At 40.7% G+C, this 22226-nt stretch overlaps 1 protein-coding gene across 1 annotated transcript in view; it reads left to right on the top strand.

The window, feature by feature from the left end:
• lama2 (laminin, alpha 2) overlaps positions 1-22226 on the top strand; it is a 325147-nt gene that overhangs the window by 220829 nt on the left and 82092 nt on the right. Inside the window, exons 33-39 of the mRNA XM_049589718.1 lie at positions 2240-2392; positions 10062-10186; positions 11223-11309; positions 11785-11978; positions 17274-17416; positions 18986-19084; positions 21848-21959. Of these exons, the coding sequence (XP_049445675.1) occupies positions 2240-2392; positions 10062-10186; positions 11223-11309; positions 11785-11978; positions 17274-17416; positions 18986-19084; positions 21848-21959 (913 nt within the window). The remainder of the gene's footprint in view (positions 1-2239; positions 2393-10061; positions 10187-11222; positions 11310-11784; positions 11979-17273; positions 17417-18985; positions 19085-21847; positions 21960-22226) is intronic.

Raw genomic sequence — 22226 nt, forward strand, 5'->3', positions numbered from 1 at the left:
TACGTTTCTGAAAACATTTGAGGTGCAAAACAGGCAATGTAATAACAGAATCTTGATTCATATTGGATCAGCGCCACCTTGTTTGACAGTTTGACTGCAGTTTGTGGAGCAGTTGACATGATTGACAGCTGCGTTAAAGACTTCTCAGCTCTGGTTGATGCTGACTGTTGTGGTCTGATTCTAGCAGATGCCATTAGAAGCAGTAGGAGAGGAGGAAGGACATGATTTTTTTTCACAGAAAAAAAATTGTCTCACGTAAGTTATTTTCAAAAAAGTTACCAATTGCATCTTTAAAGAGGTTACATCCCCAAACAAAAAAGGACTGTAGAGCATATTATGCCTCACATGTGCTGGAGGAGAGTTATTTGAAAGCAAAACCGACTGCCTGAGACCTTTACTCCATTACATTACATTACGTTCTTCTATCTTAAATTGCCACCTGCTGTCTGAGTTTTGTGTTTTTCTTTACAGAAAGACATTTCTATCATAAATTGGTGCATAAAAATTCACTAGTATGCGGGACAAAAAAGTGTGTGATGCTCAAAAATGTTCTGGCAGACCGCCCCGACCCCCCTCCCCAGCAATGTTTGGACAATGCTGTTTTGATGTAACACTTTTCCTGACTCACTGTAATTATCTACTCTGACCTCACACCCATATCACCATTCTATTGCCTAGACTTGAATATTTTATTGAATGTTTTTCATCTGAGCCCTTTTGTCCCACCACCTTGGAGACATGCAAAGTAAATATCAATGTGAAAATGGATCTGGGATGTTTCTGTAACTCACCTACAGTATTTGTAATAAATATATGTGATTAAAGTGTTGCAGCAAAAAGCACAATACATAAAGGGTGGAACATATAATATATCAAAGACATTACAATAAGAAAATACAGAGGAACTGAGTAGTGAGAATATTGGAGAAGACTAAAAGAAAAAAGGTTCATATTGACACAAGTTCGAAACTATCTAACACTACAAACATTAATTACAGAGCCCCCTCTTTCTCTCTCTCTCTCTCTCTCTCTCTCTCAGCACTCGGAGGAATGAATGCTTTTTGTCTGCTCCCTTCACAGTGTAAACATGGAGGTCACACTCGGCTCTCAATAGTATCTCACAAGTTTCCAATTTACATTTAGTTCAGAGTTTTAAGCCTCTGCGACGCCTTTCAGACTCGTGTTTTGTTTTTTTTTTTAATTTTTTTTTTTTTTTTTTGCTTTGCTTAGCTAGGATTAAGCTTCACTGAGCGTCTCCTCCACTCAGTTGTGATTTTGTCAAAGCAATTGACTTTCAGCTGCGTCCAGCTCCTTCTCTTAAGCCACAGAAAGCATATAGCAGTGACTCAATCTTTACTTTAATGAGGATTTTGGAGAGGCAGCTTATGATACACGGAGGCAACAGTTCTGGGCAATTCCGCTGGATGGTGGCGCCTGAGAGTCATTTAGGTATTATTGTGTTAATCTCAAAGGAACACATGAGTTGCCAGCAAACTTTTAACTATATTTTTCAACCTCTGTTTCACTTTGGCGTTTGCTACTTGGAGTGCAGAGGAGCAGACATGTATATTGCCGGGGAAAAAAATTTAGCTGTGTACATAATTTAGAAGCTACAGATACTGTTGAAAAACTGCCAAATGGAAGCCAAATAGCAAGCGGTAGCTAAACTTGAAATGTTCAGGTCGTAGAGGTCTTGGCTGACAGATGGCCATTCTATTTGTAGCTGCCGTCGTTGTTAATAAAGTATTTTTAAACGGGCGTTTAGTGCTAGCAGAGGGAACAGATGGCTCTTTAAATGGACTCCATTAATTATTACTGAACAGGAGAGAGAGAGGGAGAGAGAGGTACCTTGAATGTCTGCGTGCGTGTGTGTGTGTGTGTGCTGCGCTGAGTGGGTGTGTGCATGTGTGCGATCAAAAGTTACTGAAGGGAGTAACTCTTAATTGTGTGTATGTGTGTGAAAGAGAGAGTGGTCAACAGTTGCCTTGAGAAATAACAATTAGGGATAATTATATGGGTCCATGTGTATAGTTGTCTAGTGTGTGTGTGTGTGTGTGTGTGTGTGTGTGTGTGTTCAAATATCAGGCATGGTGCGTGATTGCTGTGGGAACACATACGATCAAAATTGGGTCTCGTATTTCTGTGTTTCAGCTTTCAAAAAATGTAATAAAAATAAATAAATCAGTACTCTCATTATCTTTCTGTCTCTGTCTGCCTGTCTGTCTGTCTCTCTGTGCAGGAGTGTGCTGCAGGCTTCTACCGTCTTCGCGCCGGTTCCCAGGCATCTGCTCCAGCGTCCAGAGTGCCCACCGCTGTCGGCATGGGCAGCTGTGTTCAATGCCAATGCAGTGGGCACTCTTCCACCTGTGACCCTGAGACATCCATATGTCAGGTAAGTGTGTGTGTGTGTGTGTGTGTGTGTGTGTGTGTTCCGCCACTGGAGACCGTCTTGCAGCCATATGCCAGGTAGCTCCTGGAGAAGAGAGCGAGGTGAGAGAGTGAATGAAGTGTGTGTTGGGGGGGAATGTCAGGTACTGTAATTAGCCCTGCAATAATTAACGACCCCGGGCTCATTCATATTTTGTGTAATTTCCTCTCCTCTGGATCTGACCCAAAGCTACATCCTTACTTTTCCTGTGAGGGGAGAAGATGATCTCATCACAAGTCTATACAATTACAACACATTAAGGCAAAGAAGTCTGACCCGAACAGTTTAACACTAAATGTATTAAGCAGTTAGTTTCAGGTGAGCACCATTACTGAGCAGCACATTCCAGCTGCAACCATATGAAACTGTTGATTTTCTAACTGTTCAGAAATAAGCTCCTGCAGTTTTCAGTGTGAGGTCTTCATTTTTTTTATTTAGTTGTCAAAGTTTCGATGACTGAGTTCTAACTGAGGGAGCCAGTGTATGACTGAGGGCTGCAGAGGGGAAGTGGACAAATAAAACAGCTCACAGTTGCCCACAGAAATTGCTAATTTTAGCTAGCAGCCTAGCATTGATGTCAGAATGCAATTCCCATGACACTCACAGGGTGCCACTGTTGCCAAGTGGCATTGTACGAGTTGTCATACGTAATAGGAGGTGTGCCATATCACCATGTTCACGATAATACTGGTATATTTTTTAACATCATATTGATGTCAACAACAAAAGCTAAATTACTAGTGACTCCGTAGTGGTTCCATAAAGAGGAGCAGCTTCAGTAGTGTGGAATAAACTGTGGCGTGCTGAATGTTTTATGAACAGCCCCGGACTTCTCAGACTCTTTTAGCAAGTTACCGCTCAGAGGGAACTCATTCAGCGGCTCCTCTGGCAGCAGCACAGCGTCGCTCCCTCTCCTCTATGCTGTGTTCACACAGGAGTCAGTGTCGTCAAGTGATTTGTTCATAAAACTTTGGTAACTCAATCATTTAGGATTTAGCTAAAAGAAGGACATCACCTCTTGATTTATATATATAGATCCCAGGGGACATGTTTTGTATTTGGGAGCTGTTTAAATGTGTAATTTGTGATAGATTTTATTTTGTTGAACTATTAATATTGTGTACAGAATCTGAATCTCACTCTGAGTTACTGTTGTTGTTCACAAACTAAAGAAATGAGAGATCATTTTAGTTTTTACTAAATATCAGAAGGCATACTGTAAAACTATATCACTTATTTTGTTGCAATTCTATGTTCTTAAATTGATAAAGAAAAAATTTCACTAATCTGTCATATGTCAAGAATATTGTTATCGTAAAATACCCTGAGATATTGTGATGCTATTTTAGGACCATATCACCCACCCCTAATACCTAACCTGACGGATGTTTGTTTGGGGGGTACAGTAGCTAAGTAGTGTATTAAACGTGAGCTACTGGAAGGGAAAGTATTGAAGGGACCACAGATGATCCAGATATAATTCATGTCATGTTCAGCAACCACAAAAAATGTTTCTGACGGTCGCTGCACTCTGAGAAACTAAGATTTAGTGCAAGGAAGCAAAATACCAAAACCTTGGTATGCTCCTCTTTCGGGTTCATTTTGATAGTGTGTGTTTGCAAGATACTCTGCCTGCATGTCTTTCGTAAATCCAACTAGTAATATGCACCATCCAGTGGTTAGCTGTTAGGCCTTGATCAGACTTCCATCCCAAATCTGTATTTGGCCCATCCAGATTGTCTTAGTCCGGCTGCTCTGGCTGCTCATTTGGATTTCAAGTGTCTTTTTATCTTTTGCTTCACTCGCGACACGACAAAGACGATATCAAATCCAGAGTGATGGAAATGCTGGAAATGAATAAGTCATGCTGCCACAAGCAGAGCACTATGGAGGACAGTATGGAGAGCAACAATGCGTAGACAGACGCTAAAATAAATGATCTGGCTGCACTTAGTGGGGAGGCTTCAATACAGGAAAGACTAGAAAGTCCATTTGTCACGCTTCCACTTGAGTAGGATGTGTCACCATTATAGCTACCTAGTTACTAATGCCTATGTTGTACCACAGCAACCAATGCAGATAGGTTGGAAATGTCTGGACACATAAATCTGGACAGTCAGTCTCATATATCTGATTTGAGTAACAAATCCGATTTGTCTGCTGTCTACATTTCACAAGTCCCCATCTGAGAACTTTGGTTTCAGGGAGCAGTTGGTCACATGCTGTGAACATGTCATCGTCAGATTTAATCTGTAAAACCCTGGCAGACTGTCACTGTTTTAGCCATGATTGTATGACCACAGTGAAATCTGTTCATACTGTTAGAAAAATCCATCAGCTGAGACTCATTTTGGACAGCTGATTTAATTATGTGTCTTGGTGTGACCAGAGCACTGCTGCACTGAATAACCAGTAAGATAAATAGGTGTAAACACTAGTAAACAAACTGTGAAAAATGCTGGCAGCTGCGTTCTCACTGAGCCTTTTCAGAAAATAGATACCTTTTTTTTGCACATAATGTTCAGTATTTTTCTGGAAGACATGAAACATGGCAGGTAGTGCAGGTGGCTTGCATTCTTTCATTAAATAATTGCAGCACTATTACTACTCTTCTTTTTGGAAAGCTGAGCTGTCAAGCCATAATACCACCAAGCGTCCAGTGGAGCTCAGTTTTTAGTGAGAGGCTTCCTCGAGGTGAAGTGCTGGATGGTGTTTGGTCGTGACAGAGTGTGACTCTCTGATTACTGACTGAAGAGCACATAAACAGGACAGCTAAAAGCAATTATGTAAAATGGTTTTCCGTCATTTTCACTCTGATTAATTTAATTTGGAATGTAACCATCATGTTACCGTCCCCAGCTTAATGGAAGATTTTATTCCTTTGATATCCAAAAAGTAGTTCAGTCATAAAATATTTAATCTAATGCTGCGTTCACAGGACGAGCCACACAGCAACCTGCTACAACAGGTGGCCTACGACACCACTTATCACCCTCTTACAATGCAGTCTTAAGATCCCTCTGCAGAGGACTTGACATCTATTCACACCTGGACCCATCTAACCCTAACAACACACATGATGGCCGGGTGGGTCAACGACTCACAGGTGACCACAATGACTTTGTAAGCATCCACACCCACACAGAGTTTAAAGCCTGTGACTCCACACCAGTCCATAAGAACTGAAGAAGCCTCTTGGATGAGAGGCGAAACGTCTACAAGAAACTCGAACAAGTCCAGCTGCCTACGATATAGCACTTAAGATTACCATGACCTGGATGACTGAGAACCTTTACCAACAGGCTACAAGCATTGTGGTAAAAAGCGAACTGGATACAGTGTTGGAGGCGGGCCCTGTTCTTTCCTATGAAAGTTAATTGGTGACTCATGAGGCCAAAACATTTTGAATTCCAGGGTGTAAAATTTCCCCGATGTTCTGCATCATTGGGCCCATATATGAGCAAGCGTGCTAGAGACTTCACCAGACCAGTGGCTAACTTTTCCAGGCTGAGCTAGCTACCTCCCGATTCAGCCATCCGCTAACATGAATGGGGGATAAAATTACTTAATCATGTGGCTCGTTTAGACTTTCCAAATGTTATTGGACAGAATGGATCCTGTCCTAATAGTGAAACAGGTCATTCTGTGGGGGTTGTGACACTCAAAACACGTATCCACTGATTTACAGACGCCTCTTCGACAATGGCCATGTGAAATTGGCTTCAAAATCCAGCCCACTTCTGATGGCCTGGCTACAAGTCATTTTCAGTGGAAGCCGATGACATATAGCTCCAAACTGATGCGTTACACTTGTACTGCGTGACAGGCGTGAAAAATCAAAGTTGAGCTGGCCTCCATCTTTTTTCAGCGGTCCAGTCAGTGACGCAAGGAAGGGACCACAACTAACCATGGGATTTTGTTAATATCTGTGGTACTGTTAGTTAGCTTAGGTAGCTGACGGAATGCTAGCTTTCCGTTTACTGCGGGACACAGAGGGATGCAATGAGGCGGCAAAATGTGATATTTAATGGGGCACAGACATTGATATAAAGTATAGATATATTTTGACCATATTCAAACTTCAGATAATGTTCAATCAGTGTGCTTTGTTGCAAGTAGCAGACACACACACACACACACACACACACACACACACACACATAACAACATAACTACATCAACAAAAGCTTGAGCAGCACTTCAGTGGTGACTCGGCAATGATGTGACTGGTCAGGCTGTTGCTGTTTTGCTCGTATTGTGAAGCACTATGTGCAGCATGATGGAAACACCTTGAATTAAATCTTATTCTTAATTCTTTGGAACCTGAGCAAATTGGCTTAATTAAAAACATGATTTCAAAAACATAAGTCAGAAAAAAAAGAAGAAAGTTAAAAACAAACACAGAATGAAATTACCTGTAAAAAGTGCTAATAATTCCGTACCATAATTTTACATATAATTATCCCTAGCTCTTTTTCTTGTTGTTTTTTTAATGGATTTCTAAATCTTTTATTTTTTGCAATTTGTGGGACATATCTTACCAAGTTGCTCATTGTCTTTGTCCCCTTGTTTTGAAAGAAATTGCACCAATCTGCTCAGGGTTTAAAGGTTTAAATACTTGTGAAAGGTGTCTGAAAGCAGCACAGGAAAAGTGATGTCTCTCCAGGTTTCAAAGGGTTAAAGGTCTAGTGTTTAGGATTTGGTGGCATCTGGCAGAGAGTTTGCAGATCTGAAACTTCTCCTCTGTGTCAAGGGTGTAGTAGAATTATGATGACCAATGCGAAAACACAAATGGCCCTATCTAGAGCCAGCGTTTGGATTGTCCATGCTGGGCTACTGTTGAACAACATGGTGGAGTCTGTGAAGGAGTCCTGCTCCGTATGTAGATATAAACAGCTCAGTCTAAGGTAACTAAAACACAGTGGTTCTTATTTTTAGGTGATTATAAGCTATACTTTAGCAAAACCTAAAATTTCTTTAGCAGCTAAAAAATATACATATAAATATTATATACCATTTCTGCTAATATATTCCCCTTAATTCTAAACACTGTACCTTTTAAAGGAATATGTTTGAAGGTATGTATATAAACCGCAAGTCCTTTCATGTTCCATGAGATCGACTGTATGATAGACCTAATTTGGCACCAACACAGTTGTGACAGACAAATGTTGGCTGTAATACGATTTAAAGTCACCCAGTATGTCGCCGCACACCAGAAGAGTTGTGCTCCAATATGTTTCCTCTCTAACGTTCTCTGCTTTCTCATTATTTTTATTGTTTTGTTCCTTTTGTTTCCTCCTCTGTTTTATCAGCTCTCCTTCTTTATATTGTTTCTCATTCTAATTTTCTTGTTTCTTTTAATCTGCCCCTTCTCATCTTCTAAATTCTTTCCCCTCTCATCCTCAATTATGTATTTACTCATCCTTTTTCTCCTTTCATCACCCCGCCATTCTCTTTGTCCTCTGTTCTCTCATTTTTCTTTGCCCCAATTTTCCCCTACACCTCCCTCTTTCTTTCCCACCTCTCCTTAATTTCTCTAGTTTTGCCAATTTGTTTCTCTTCCTTTTTTCTCTACCTTTCCCCTCCGTCTTCTCCTCTGTTTGATTTCTGTCTCTCTCTGCCTCCCAGACATTTTTCCCTCACCCGTTTCCATCTCGCTCTCCATAACAGCGTCATTAGCATTTTTCTAACCGAGCGGGCTAAATTGAAAATGCTAAACGAGTTTGTTTCTGTGGTAATTAGTGGTAACGAGGAACACAGGAAGTTAATGGAAATGACTTGCCTCGTTAGAAGGCAACTTCCTGTTGCACTGATTGAAGTTTGCGTTTTCAACAAACAAGGCGAAACACATAAGACCGAACCCTGGGGAGATGAAGGGGAGGGGGCCGCGTGTTTGTGTACAGTATGTAATGAATTTGTGTGCGTTTACATTGGGTGTGTTTGTATGATTGAGTACACAGAGTGTGTGTGGGTGTGTGTTGCATCTGTGGGCGTTGGTGTGTGTTTTTGTGTATGGAGCGTGTACATTGTGGAAATGCACTGCATATTTATATAAACACACTGTTTTTTGGCATAGTATCTGTCAGAATACAAATATGAATAGGTATTGTGTTGTGTGTGTATGTGTGTGTGTGTTAGTCCGTATAATAAGTAAAGAGCTGAAAATAAACACAAACAACTCTGGATATGAAAATATTTTGGATATATTTATGGTTGTGCGTGTCATTGTACCCTCGTGGCTCCCCTTATAACAACAGGTGAGTGAGTAGTACACAAGTAAATGAGTATTTCAGATGGCCCGCTCTTGAGGAAGGAAGCTTATTAAACTCTTTGACGTGTGAGATCGCACCTGTCAGCTAACAGCTAGCCAGCCGCTGCTGTGCACGGTCTCACAGCACCTCATCATGCAGGAGTGGGACTGGGCTCAAAAACCATTTATTACTGTGTGTGGACGGCTACATTTCCTATCAGAAATTGTCCATGCTAGGTATTTTTATGTGTGTGTGTGTGCGCGCGCATGTGTGTGTGCGAAGGCCCCGAGAATGGCTCAGAAACTGTGGGTGGTGAAAAGAAATGAGTAATGACTTCCCCGCTGCTCCGGTAGAGATGCTCAGCACCGCAGAAGCAGCTGCGATCACACTGGGTACTTCCCAGTGACAGTCCGGATGTGTGAATCTGTATGCATGTAAAGACGGCGGCGACTGCTCAATCAACTTTTTTCCCTGGAAAATAAAAGTCATCTGATGTTTGTTTTCATGTCTTTGTCTCGGTAGAAAAACAAATCTAAGAGGACAGGCAGCTCCTGATTTAGAAGAGATTTAAACTGAAATGACCTTTCTGTCAACGTGTTGTCAAACATTTGGAGTTTACCACCTTACAGCAAAGCACACCGGTTATCAAAAGTGCTACTATTATCCAAAATTGTGAAGTGAGCTGACAGCGGGTAATAATATCAGTATGCCATTATTTCTCTTTTTCATACTCATCATCTAGTCTCAGTATAAATCAACCACTGGTGCCAGGATAATTATCTCACTTGCCAAAAAACAAGCCTCCCCAGTGCCACTTTGTCAGTAATCAAGGAGGGGATGATGGGTGACCCCGTCTGTCGTCTTTTCAATTACTCATTGTCGACTTGAGACGAGTAGACACATACAAGGGATTGTACACAGCTTAAGAGTGATACTAATTTCCTCCAACCTCTCTTTTTTTCTCTCTCACTCAAATAAATCTGGCGTCTCATTTTCACTGCGCCAGTGGCGATATTCAAATACAATACACAGATAAAAGTGTAGCTTAACTGCTGTTAATTTAATTTGAAAATTAGTGTGCCTTTTTTTTAAAAAAAAAAAAAAAGATGAAAGCTTTCTGGATAAGCAGAAAGAGTTGGGTTCTTTTTCTCTGTAATTGTGTTACAGCTGTCTTTGCTCACATGCTCAAATTCTGCTTTTAAAACTAACCACACACACCGAGAACTCACGCTGGCTGGAGGATGATGGGAAATGTACCACCTACACACCAGGGCGAGAGTCGGGTTGGGTTACAGAATGAAAACAAGTCGATGCGGCGTCTCCACATATATAACATTAATTTCATGCCGGCGTGTGTGTGTGTGTGTTTGTGTGTGTAGAACTGTCAAGACAACACAGAGGGTGATCGGTGTGAGCGCTGCGCTCCAGGATTCTACGGTGTGGTCCGAGGTTTCCATGACGACTGCAAACCCTGCGCCTGTCCGCTCAGTAACCCAGAAAACAAGTAAACTTTCTGTGTTTGTCTGTCATTCTCTGTAACAGTGGTTCCCAAACATTTTTCAATTATATAACCTTGAAATATTTTTCAGCCAAGTACCCCTTGACCAGTACAAAACATTTTAGAAAGATACACAAAGGTACAATAAAATGGTAAATGGTAAATCCCAGTATTTTTGCTTTTTTTCCCTCTTTTCTATGTTGACAGCTGTATTGCTGTTACGTTTCAACCACAAGTCCATTTGCTTGATTTTCTGAGACATACGTTCTGGAAATTTCATGGGGTTGTATGGTATATGAGGGTATTGGTAGACGGTGCTTCCGGTGTTCTCTCAGCTTTTTCTTTCTAATAAATAAACAATACAATCTCACAAAATGTCAAGAAATGTAATACTGTAATACCTGTTTTAGAGAGAAGCAAAACACAACCATACATCTTCTGAATTTAAAATTCTCTCTAAGACTATTTTAATTGCCCGAAGTCATCGTTAAACACAGTTTATTCAGACATGACAGAAACAAGATAAAATTCACCAAACCATCTTGTTTAGTCTTGTTTAGTTAGTTAGTCCAATTTTCCAACAATGACCAACTGTTGATTGTTCAAAACAAGCCCTTAATTCACAGTTAGATGTGAAAATATGCTTTGTTTCCCTTGCAGTCTCTCTCTGCTGTTGTCTCTAGCCAGTTGTTTACAGTCCTGTAAGGTTATCCCCAACACTCCCAGTCCCCATATCTGTCAGCTCAGCTGCCTGTTCCACCAGACTGACCTCTGGTGTCACGTAATGTGAACTACAAACATTACATCCTTAATACAGCCTCTCCAAATGAGTTTAATATGAAGAGGAACGTCTGTATTTTCAACAGTACAAAAAAATCATACTGTTATGATTTCTAAATACCCTGGTATACTGTGATACTGTGATATAGCCCAAGCCTAATGATTATGTATATGTGTTATTTCTCATCATCAGACTGTAAACATATCAAAATAAGTATTATATATTCACTGAAAGTATTTTTAAGTCATTTTTTGGTGTCAGTTTCAGTCCAACCTGTGTAACAGAGGGATACGATGACTACCGATGTACCGCCTGTCCTGAGGGATATGAGGGCAAATACTGTGAGAGGTGAGCCACACACACACACACACACACACACACACAGAAAATCATAATCTTCCTATAATTATTGAAAACAAGATTAGCTTAGGGGTCATGAGATTTTAATATGGGACATGGAATGAATCAAGTACCCAGGACATTGGGACAGTACATCTGGTGGGGACACAAGGTTTTTTTCCAAGCACGGCACAGGCATGACCTTTTCCCTACTCTGCCTTTTATTGGCTTTTCCTGATATTCTTACCCTAACTTATCTCACTCCTTATACTTAAACCCAACCAGTCCAACCAACAACGGCAATGAGTTCTAGCCAATCAGAAGGAGAGTAGGGCGGGTTATGCCTTTGCCCACCTAGGAAAAAAAAATTGGTGACAGGGCCGAGGTAGTATCCGGTGTATATAATATCTAGTCACAGAAACTTCTAACTACAAACAAAAACAGTAGCTGATTCTTTCCTTCTTTCCATGATCCCCCCATCCAGGTGTTCTACTGGTTACCATGGTAACCCGCGGATGCCAGGCGGCCGATGCGAGGAGTGTAAGTGTTCCTTGTGGGGGGCGCTGCCTGGACCATGTGACCCTGTCACAGGCCAATGCCGTTGCAGGGTCGGGGCATCGGGGAGGTCGTGTGACCAGTGCATGGACAGGCATGTGTGTGGACCAGCTGGGATCATCTGTAAGACTAACACACAACTTTTTATGTAATCTATCATTGGTGTTTTCTTTCCCCTTTTTGCCTTCTCTTCATTCAGGGTGTGTGCAGGTTGAAATAGTAAGAGCTTAAATTATAGTTATGACACAAACAGCCAACAGGTGCAGATTTTATTGGACATTTGGTCTGAATTATGAGAACATGAGTTTTAGTGCCAATAATTGAAATAGAAAATTAATTGGAGCCGATTATAAAGGCCTCTTTGATTAGTCTCCAACAACAGAAGCTGCCACAAAAGGACCTCAGAACTTAACTTTACCACATGATAGCAAAAAAGCACATTTGGTAATTTTGAAAGTGACTTTAGCTTCTTGAAACGTACAGACATTCTCTCTCTTCTATTTCCCTCTATTGTGTTTCCTCCAGTGGCCCACCACCCGGCAGTGTCACCTGATGTTGTGGTTTTTGCATTATTTTGGCAATGAAATGCAAATGAGAAGTCAAAGCCCTTTTCTCCGGTTGCCATGGGAGACAGGGGATCGTGGCAGAAGTCAGATTCAAGTCATTTAGAAAATAATTTCAATGTAATTTGGAACTAATTTAAACTTAATATGACCATAATGGCAGGGCCAATTCGGTGCCATTAGCATGTCTAGAGGTACGAGAATATAGCAGGAAAGGTTGTGAGACAGAGGCTGATGTGAAATTGCTGCTGTCAGGTCAGAGAGGAAATTGCTTGCTCAGGTCTTTATGTGTTCAGACACAAAGCGTGTGTTCATAAATTGGCAGTGTGAGTGCTGCAGTGCACCCTGACACCAAACCGGTCGCCTCTACGTCCAGACTATAATCACAAGTCCTGATGGTTTACACAGAGTGGAGCGATCAGAACGCTGTTCACTTGTTGAAGAGTGATTGCGCTCTACAGTCTGCCTCTGCTCGGCCCTTTCTCCCATCCTATCAGGCGCAAGCGAACACTCTGGGAGTCGGCAGTGTTGAATGAGGGAAATGCTGATATCTCAGCCACATCTGTTGCATTACATCATTTGCATTGATATGCAGCTAAATTTTCAACACATGATGTCATGGGTTGCATTATTGTATGTTGCCTTCATCAGCAGGAGAGTTTATGATCAAATTGTAATTATTTCTTTCAGGGTGAAACACACAGTGAGTATTATGACCTCAGGAAATAGTGAGACACATCTGCTTTCAAACAGAAAGAAACATTATCACAATAAGCCATTGTACACGATGTGTCCCTCAGGGATTTTTATATATTTATTTTATTTTAATTTAATTTCTGGAGCACAATGAGATACAAAGCTAGGTTTAAATAGTAGTAGATCAAAAATCTGATCAGTAAAATCATCAGTTCTGGACACAGCACCTGCCATGCTGTGCTTTATAAACACATTGTAAATATAATTTAACTTACGTACATTGTTAGTCTGGCGGCACGGTTGTGCAGTGGTTAGCAAAGGGTGCTGGTTTCTGGTTTCAAACCCCAGGATGCGGGAGCCCCTCCATGTGGAGTGTACATGTTCTCCCAGTGTCAGTGTGGGTTTTTTCTGGGTACTCCGGCTTCCTCCCACATTCCAAAGACATGCAGGTTAATTGGTGACTCTAAATTGTCCGTAGCTGTGTGTCAGCCCTGTGATAGTCTGGTGACCTGTCCAGGGTGTACCCTGCCTCACCCCAATGTCAGCTGGGATAGGCTCCAGCCCCCCAAGATATTACTCAATATTTATCTTCAATAAAATGGAATTTCTATACACGACTTAAAGGCAGATTTAACCTCCCACTGTCAAAATAAGACGCTAAATACAGGGTTCCCACATTCTCGGAAAACCTAGAAAAGTCATGGAATCCCATGATCACATTTCCCAGGCCTAGAAAAATCATGAAATTAGTAGTCTTCTGTGAATAACCTTCAACATAATGTAACATATAAGCAAATTTATTTTCTGTGGCTCTCTACGTTACCATCACATTTGTTTCTTAATTTTGTCCCTGTGTTCCATCTGTTCCTTCATATGCGTCAGTTAGCTGGAACTATGTTTAAATAGAGCCAGGCACTAGGGCAAGAAAAATAATGTTGTGACACTGTGATTTAATATGTAAGATCATTTTCTAGATGCAAGATTAAACTGTAAGTCACTGTCTAAGGTAGGGGTGTCAGACATACAGCCCATGGGCCAGGGGTCCAATCCAGCCCACCAGATGCCTACACTAAGAGGTGCCAGGGTTCAGGAACAAGTTAAACAGTGCATACTTCATGTAAAATTCTGTGTCAGAGGCTTTTCCACCAGAATACAGTTCTCTGATATAACAATGAATACTTACTGTGACTGTGTTTAAAGGTATTGAACATTGTGCAAAATGTTGTCAAGCTTCAGTTAAAAAGAATCTGTATCAGGAAATATGTGGTTAAATGTACATGTAATGACAGTGAGAAGTAGACTGACTGAATGTGAAATAACTGAGATATCCACAGAATGCAATTCTTATTACAAAAAAGGGAAAATATTGGAGCTGTTGTCACTTGCTGTTTGATGGTTTTATCGGTCCGGGCTGAACTAAAATGAGTTTGACACTCCTGGTTTAAGAAACACAGTCACAGGTGTGTAGTATTGCACTTGTCATTTGTGCATGCGTGTTTGAATTTCCAGTGTGAAGCATGCATACACTAAACTGAGCATAAAATAATCCTCAACACTCACTGGGGTTTACTTTGGTTTTCTAGCTATATAATAAATCATAATATTCTATACATTGTTTATACTGTGAAGTAAAACTCTGATGATGTGCATCATTGAACAGAAAAATATACATTACAGTGCCATGAGCAGCACTGCAGCTCAATCTGTTACAGCTCTCACTATGAGTCTAATGACTTTGTATTGTATTAGAGTTCTGTGGCCACCACTGCAGCAGCTAGTGTAGCTTTCAATGATTGAGGGGATATTTTAAGCCAAGACTTTCAGTTATGCTATCATTCTTGTGTTGTCCTCTCTGCTTCTTATCATGAAACAATAGACAGTGTCACTTCTTGCAATCAGATTAAAGATAACAGAGTGGTATGTTCATTTGAGCTATCCAAACTGCAAATCCATTTTAAAGGAATACATCACTCCTCAAGTGACCATGCGTTTATCAGTTACTCACCCTGTGTTACCTTGAACTCATGAAGAAAGCTTGTTTTTCTCACATGCCTACTGTGAACGAAGAATCCAAAAACAGAGAAAATTCTTAATGAGTTGAAGTCACAGCCAACCATGTTCAACAACAGCAAAACTTTATCACAACATCCATTTACAGACTCTCACAGTATAATCCAAGTCTCATTTATCCATTCGTATACTCAGTACTTCCCAAACAGACAGCCCTTTCCGACAGGTAAATGAACTCTCTTCAAAGCCAGACTCCATTGACAAAAACAGTAATTTTACCTTGCTGAGCACAGGAGCTGCTGTTCCACCACAGTTTTAATCAGTTAGTTTGTTTGTGTTACTTGTGTGACTTTGGTGTTTAATGGGGTTGGTTTAGATTCAGCAAAATCACCCAAAAACAAAAACAAACTAACTGACTGAGGCAGCGGTAGACCAGCAGCTCCCATGTTCAGCGAAGTAAAATTACTGTTTTTGTCAATGGAGTCTGGCTTTGAAGAGAACGTAGATAAGTTTCACTTTACGTTTAATTCCTTACAAAAAAGGGACGACTTGGATTATACTGCACAAGTTGTGTGAGAGTTTGTAAACGTATGTTTTGATATAGTTTTGCTCTTGTTAAACATGGTCGCACATGACTTAAGGTCATCAAGTATTTCCTCTGCTTTTTGATTCTTCGTTCACTGCGGAGGCACTCTAGAAAAAAGAATTTTCTTCACAACTACAAGGCAACACGGTATGGGTAATTGGTACACTAAAGGTCACCGGAGGGTGGAGTGTTCCCTTAAAGTCACTTAATTTCTACCAAGCAGACTGTTGAGCCATAGTTTACCTTGTAAGTGAAGCCATTTTATTGATCAGTCATCCTATAATATTGAACCCCAGCTTTTAGAATTGGTTTTCTTGTATATTACACAGTATATTATGACATGTGGCACACTGAGAACTTAAGCATCTAAAAGCCACTAGATGGTTTATGGTGACAATAAAATGACATTTTTGTAATCTACCTGGTTTTGACAGTAATGTGTTTCACTATCAAATTTTCACATGGGCGAATTTTGACACAGTAGAATAAACTTGGTGAGTGTACGGCTGAATCTTCCCACCAAAGACTCAGTAATTCTTCAAGCAAACTTCAAGGTAGCCAAATGCACTCCATCTTGTGTAAACTCCTTAGAAGAGGAGACAGAAAGAAGCTAATTTGAGAATCTCTGGCCTGTCTTGCCAACATTGTAGAGGCAGGCATCCACCCAGCAGCACAGAGAGCAGACAGTGATGGAAGTGAGGCTTTTGTGTGTAATCACACCTTGTAGCACAGGATGTTTTCACGCTGTGTGGAAGTTAGTGATTACGATCCTTTGTCACAGGGATTCGTGAATGGCTTGGATTTGACGTACAGCTGTTTACTCCTCACTCAATGTGCTGTACATTTACTGTACCTGCATTTGTGTGTGTGTGTGTGTGTGTGTGTGTGTGTGTGTGTGTGCACGTGACTGCATGAATGCTTTAGTGTATTTGAATGTTCTGCTTTTGTCAGAGATTGATAGAGTAAAAACAGTTTTTATTTTACTTAATTCATCTTTGATTTCCCTTGTCAGAAATTTTAATTTCTGCAATAAATCAGCCTCGGGCTATGGAAAGGAAGAGAAATTCACACACACACGATAAGGAAAAATGCGAATGCGTGTGTCTGAGTGAATTCCCTGGTGTGTTTGTGCGTTGGCTTGTGTGTTTTTAGCCTGCAGTGTGTGCTCATAATAGGTGCTTTTTGCCTCTCTGTGCTGAATTTCATGCATCAGCAGCCCTGTCTTTTTGATGCCAGAGTCACTTAAACACAAAACACAAGCAGTCACTACGATCACACACTGATGTGTTTACAGACTCACAAATAAGACACAGAAACACACACTCAGAAGTAAAAATACACACTTCTGACTTCCTTTCTTTCTTCTCCTCTCATTTTCATCCTCTCATTTCTATCTGCCAAATCAAACTGCGGAAGTGTCAACACACACACACACACACACACACACACACACACACACACACACACACACTCGCCAACCGTCCGTAAACCTTTCTAATAGATTTAGTTGGCCTCATTACACTCTAGCTGTGTCTAACTGTGTTTTTATATTTCTTCCTCCAGCCTGTGATGATGAGTGCTCGGGTCTGTTGATCAGTGATATGGACCGCCTGTATCGCATCATCACTGAGGTGACTCTGACCACGCCCCTTCCGCCACCTTACAAGGTGTTGTACCGCTTCGAGAACATGACAGAGGAACTCAAGGTATGATCTTTCTCTGCCTGACTGAAAAGATGTTTTAATCATTTTTAAAAGAGTAACTACACTCCAGAGTTTGTGTTGCAGTGCCTCTACCGTGGAAATGGAAGACAGCCCTGTCATTGTGTTTTTGGGTTGTCGGGCTCATTCTTGTGAATAGGATACCTCAAGAAGATCTTGAGAGAATTTCTTCATATTTGGCACAAACATCCACTTGAGCTTAACAATGAACTGATTAGGTTTTGATGGTCAAAGGTCGAGGTCAGTGTGAACTTGCATCCTTCTTATTCTTGTGAGTGCAATGTCTCCAGAAAACCTTAAGGGAATTTCTTCAAATTTGGCCAAATATTAACTTGGACTTAACAATGACCTGACTGGATTTTGGTGGTCAAAGGTCAAGGTCAGTGTGACCTTGCATCCGTCTTATTCTCGTGAACACCATTGCTACAGAAAATCTTAGGGGAATTTCTTCAAATTTGGCACAAATGGCCACTTGGACTTGGAAATAAAGTGATTAGAATTTGGTGATCAAAGGTCAAGGTCACTGTGACCTCATGAAACATGTTTTTGGCTATCACTCATAATTCTTACGCTAATTATGACAAACCTCACAAAAATGTCCAATAGCATATAATGATGAAATGATGTCAATAGATATCTAAAAGCTCAAAGGTCAGCTTCACTGTGACATCATATTGCTCTGCATAAAACACTTTTCTAGCCATGATCTGACGTCATATCTCAGGAACAGAAGGGGAGACATTTGGTCAGATACTGGATTGGTGACACGCATATTGGGTGTCCACCTCGAGACTGTGTTGATTGTATGGATCTTCTGTGTGTGAAGCCTCCATGTTTTCACAGACGTGGATGTAAACTGTAAGAGAAACTTGACTAGTGCACAGAGGCATACAACCACTAGTCGGGAATTTTGGTTCCTTTGTATGGAAGAAGACAATAATCAAATGCGATGAATCACAGTATGGTTATTTAAGTCTATTTCTGAATTTAACTGACACAACAATTAATGTATGGTGAAATATAGTATTACTGTGGCACAAATTTAGCATTAAGATTTTGGCCATATCGTCCATCCCTACTTGATGGTACAGTGAGATGGCACACTCTTCATTCAGCTCACTCAACCTGCACTATTCAGACAAACACTGTTATTAGCATCTGGTTGTGAGCTTGTTTTCAAGTGTTTTTAAAATGTTAGGACTTTTCTCCTCCTTCTAAACAAATCATCATCTGTCACAACACAGTGCTGTTAAAATTGATTAACACTTACTATGTTACAAATGGATTGCAATGAGAAGGTAATAACCGTGGTTGCATTACCGTTATTATCATGTTTACTGTGACGTATTTCAAATATATTGAGTTTTATATGTTGGATATGTCTTCTGTTTAATTATTTCTTTCTTCCTTCCCTACCTGCTGCCCTCCCTGGCTCATCCTCTTCTCTATGGCTCTACAGCACAGAGCCAGGCAGTTCAAAAGCCTAGCCCTGGGCCACAATGTGTCAGACATTCCTCTATGTAATTCCTTCATCTCTCTGTTTCTCACCTGCAGCACATGCTGTCACCACAGAAAGCTCCAGAGAGATTACTGCAACTGGCCGACTCCAACCTGGGATCACTGGTCGTAGAGATGGACCAACTACACAGCAGGGTACAGACACTTTTGTTTTTCTTTTGACTCGACTTAAGTCTCTGTCATTGTCTGTCTTCCCCTCTCTCGCTTTATCCGTCCTTCTCTGTCTGGCTCTAAAATAACGAGATGGAGCAACTAAAGACCGAGGAAGGGAGGGAGATCATAAGGGCAAAACTTATGTACAAAGAACAGAAAAGACACAAATCCTGTCACTTCTGCAACAAGCTGCACATTACAATAGGGACAACACAAAAACCAGTCTACCCAGTAGCCAGATGCAGTATGCTGATTGATGTAAAAGCAGAGCCAAAACCTATTTAACCGCCTCTCTAACATGTTGATCAAGTGTCAGAGACTTTCAGATTTAGGTTAAGGTTCATTGCCAAGCAGGTTTTCACTTACAAGGAGTTCAACTTTGTGTTTGGTGCATACAAGAAAGGAAGGAAACTATATTGCAAATTTTTTGAGCAGGAGATGTACAAAAGTTCACAGTGTAGAAAATACGTGCAGTGTACCAGGATATTAGTCCAAGATGGGCTTTAATGTAACACATAGTGTCATGGCCTGGTTTTTTAACTCTTTCAAGCCAATTCACAACAGTGCAGTCGCTGATTGTGTTGCCTCCATTTGGTAGTTTCGTTCTCACTTTGAATAAAATTTACAAAACCTTTTCAAGTCTAGCGTGAGCTCTAAGTCTGTACCGATGCCCTATTCTTTATGTTTCCTGCATGTTTTTTGAAGAAAAAAACAGGACTCAGTCCCACCCCTTCCTTCTGTCACAACAGATCATAATCAGAGTCAAAAGAAAACATTTACATCACCTAAATAAGTTTAAAAAAACTGTGGGAATATAATTTGCAATCAACACAAAAATGGCTTTAACACATAGAGACAGATTTCTACAGGGGATCAGTAACACATTGTAAAACAGAAACCTTAGGGTGCTTTCACACCTGCCCTGTTTGGTTCGGTTCAATTGAATTCAAGTTTGTTTCGGTGCGGTTCATTTTGGCAGGTGTGAACACAGCAATTGCCCTCAGGTGTGCACCAAAACATTGTTTTCTAGTTGGAGCCGCGCCTCATTTTCAAACTGTATGGTTTGACTAAAATGAACAATGACAGCAATATAATCCACGATGAGCAGTGCTAAAATCAACCTGCGTAGTTGTCCCTCCATTGTGACATTAGAAAGTGTCACATTTATCTTGCAAGTGTACTCTTCTTCAACGTTTGGTTTACTTCCTGGATTTTTCCCACATGGAAATTCTGACCAATCAAGAGCAGCTTTCTCACACAAGACATTTGATCTGGTCCGCTTGTAAATGCTGCCGTGAGAACACGAACCAGCTCTAGGTAATTATACAACTTTGTGACAAAATAAGTCCCTGATTCAGACCAAAGCAAGTGAACTCTAGATCTGAAGGCACCCTTAGTTAACCACTTTAGCAATTAACAGATTTTGACACGATGGAACCCTGGGCGCCATACCTGGATTAACCCCTCTGTTCCTTCTGCATTACCTCTGGAGCCCAGGTTTGCATTGTGGTAGTTTGATAACACAAAAATGCATTCAGGAACATGCAACATGTAGACACAAAACTGATATCATAAAAGTCTTAAAGTTGGGTTGTGGCATGGGGATCATCTTCAGGACATGGCTTCAGGATTGGGATAAAGTTTGTGCTCTGCAAAGTTTACTTGTTTGCCCTCTTATTCATGCACTATACAAACAAATTTATATTATATTATATTATATTGTACTTAATTACTGCATATTTCAAAACATGTTTTTAATAAAATTGGCACCAACAAAGTGAAGCTGTACCTTTCAGGGTCCCTGAATAGATATTAGTAGAATAACAAAATAAGAAATTATTTTGATGTAGCTCAAGATTGGATTATAAATCCTGATTAGGTCTTCCCCAGTATTGATTGAAACTTATGAATTTTCAACCACAAATGTTACGTCACCTCTGACAGAGGTTATTAGGGGTCCCCAGGTCCCTTGGCTTGTGTCTCAGTAGACCAATTCAGGAATCAATGCCTGCTTTTCAAATAAATTTTTTTAATTTTTTTCTCATCAAACATGTTCACCCAAAAGCATTTCTATGTCTTCGTCCTTGTACAGAATACAGAAATCTATATAAATGTTTTGTTTTCACTTCACCATCTTCAGAGTCACAGTTGCATCTCTAAGAGGAGTGAACCAAAATAGAAAAACGTGAGTGGAGGGGGTCTACCTCCAAGTGAGGAAAAATAACACTCACATTCACGCTGTCAAGCTACACCCTTTTAGGGACCGGGGGCTTGACATTTGTTGACAGCGATGCTATCACCAACACCCCACCGCACACACTCACTCACACACACACCAGTGAAAATGATATAGCATGGTCTTGTCAAATCACAACAATAATTACCTGCTCTTTCTTTCTGTGTGTGTGTGTGTGTGTGTGTGTGTGTGTGTGTGTGAGTGTGGGTTAATGTGTGACTTTGTGTTTTCTTTTCATGTCAATAATTCATCCATCTGTGTGTGTTGTGGCATGTGAGTGCACATGTAGACAAGGAAGGCAGAGCGTGACAGACTGGACTGGATATTGATTGTGTGTGTGCGTGTGTGTGTGTACATATTGCCATCATCTTCTGTCATTCCTTTACATCTACTGTAAGATCTCCGTCTCTTCCTTTCCTCCGTTACACAGAAGTCAATATGTTCACTTATTTAACACTTGTTTATTATTATTGTATAACTTGAGTGTGTGTGTTTGTGTGTGTGTGTAGGCTACGAAGGTGTCTGCTGACGGAGAGCAGGTTGAGGATGATGCTGACAGGATTCATAAACGAGCCGAGGACCTGGAGCAGTTCATCAGGGACACACTGCTGGGAGCTCAAGGTAGCAGAGACGAACACCACCTCTCCTCCATTAACTGCCTCCATATCCTGCCAACTGGGATTTCTGGATTTAACTGTCTACTCTCTCACCAGTTTCGTCTGTTATTAGAGGACATTGCATTATATTACATTATAATAAATGTAAGGGAGCCATGTGGGAAATTTAGCTTATTGCATTAGAGGACAGTGGGACATAGATAAGGATATGAAAAGATGAAAAAATAAGATAAATGAAATGAATAATTACACAGACAGAACATATTAAAAA

Source organism: Epinephelus fuscoguttatus, linkage group LG11 (assembly GCF_011397635.1).
Source record: "Epinephelus fuscoguttatus linkage group LG11, E.fuscoguttatus.final_Chr_v1".
Taxonomy (NCBI): domain Eukaryota; kingdom Metazoa; phylum Chordata; class Actinopteri; order Perciformes; family Serranidae; genus Epinephelus; species Epinephelus fuscoguttatus.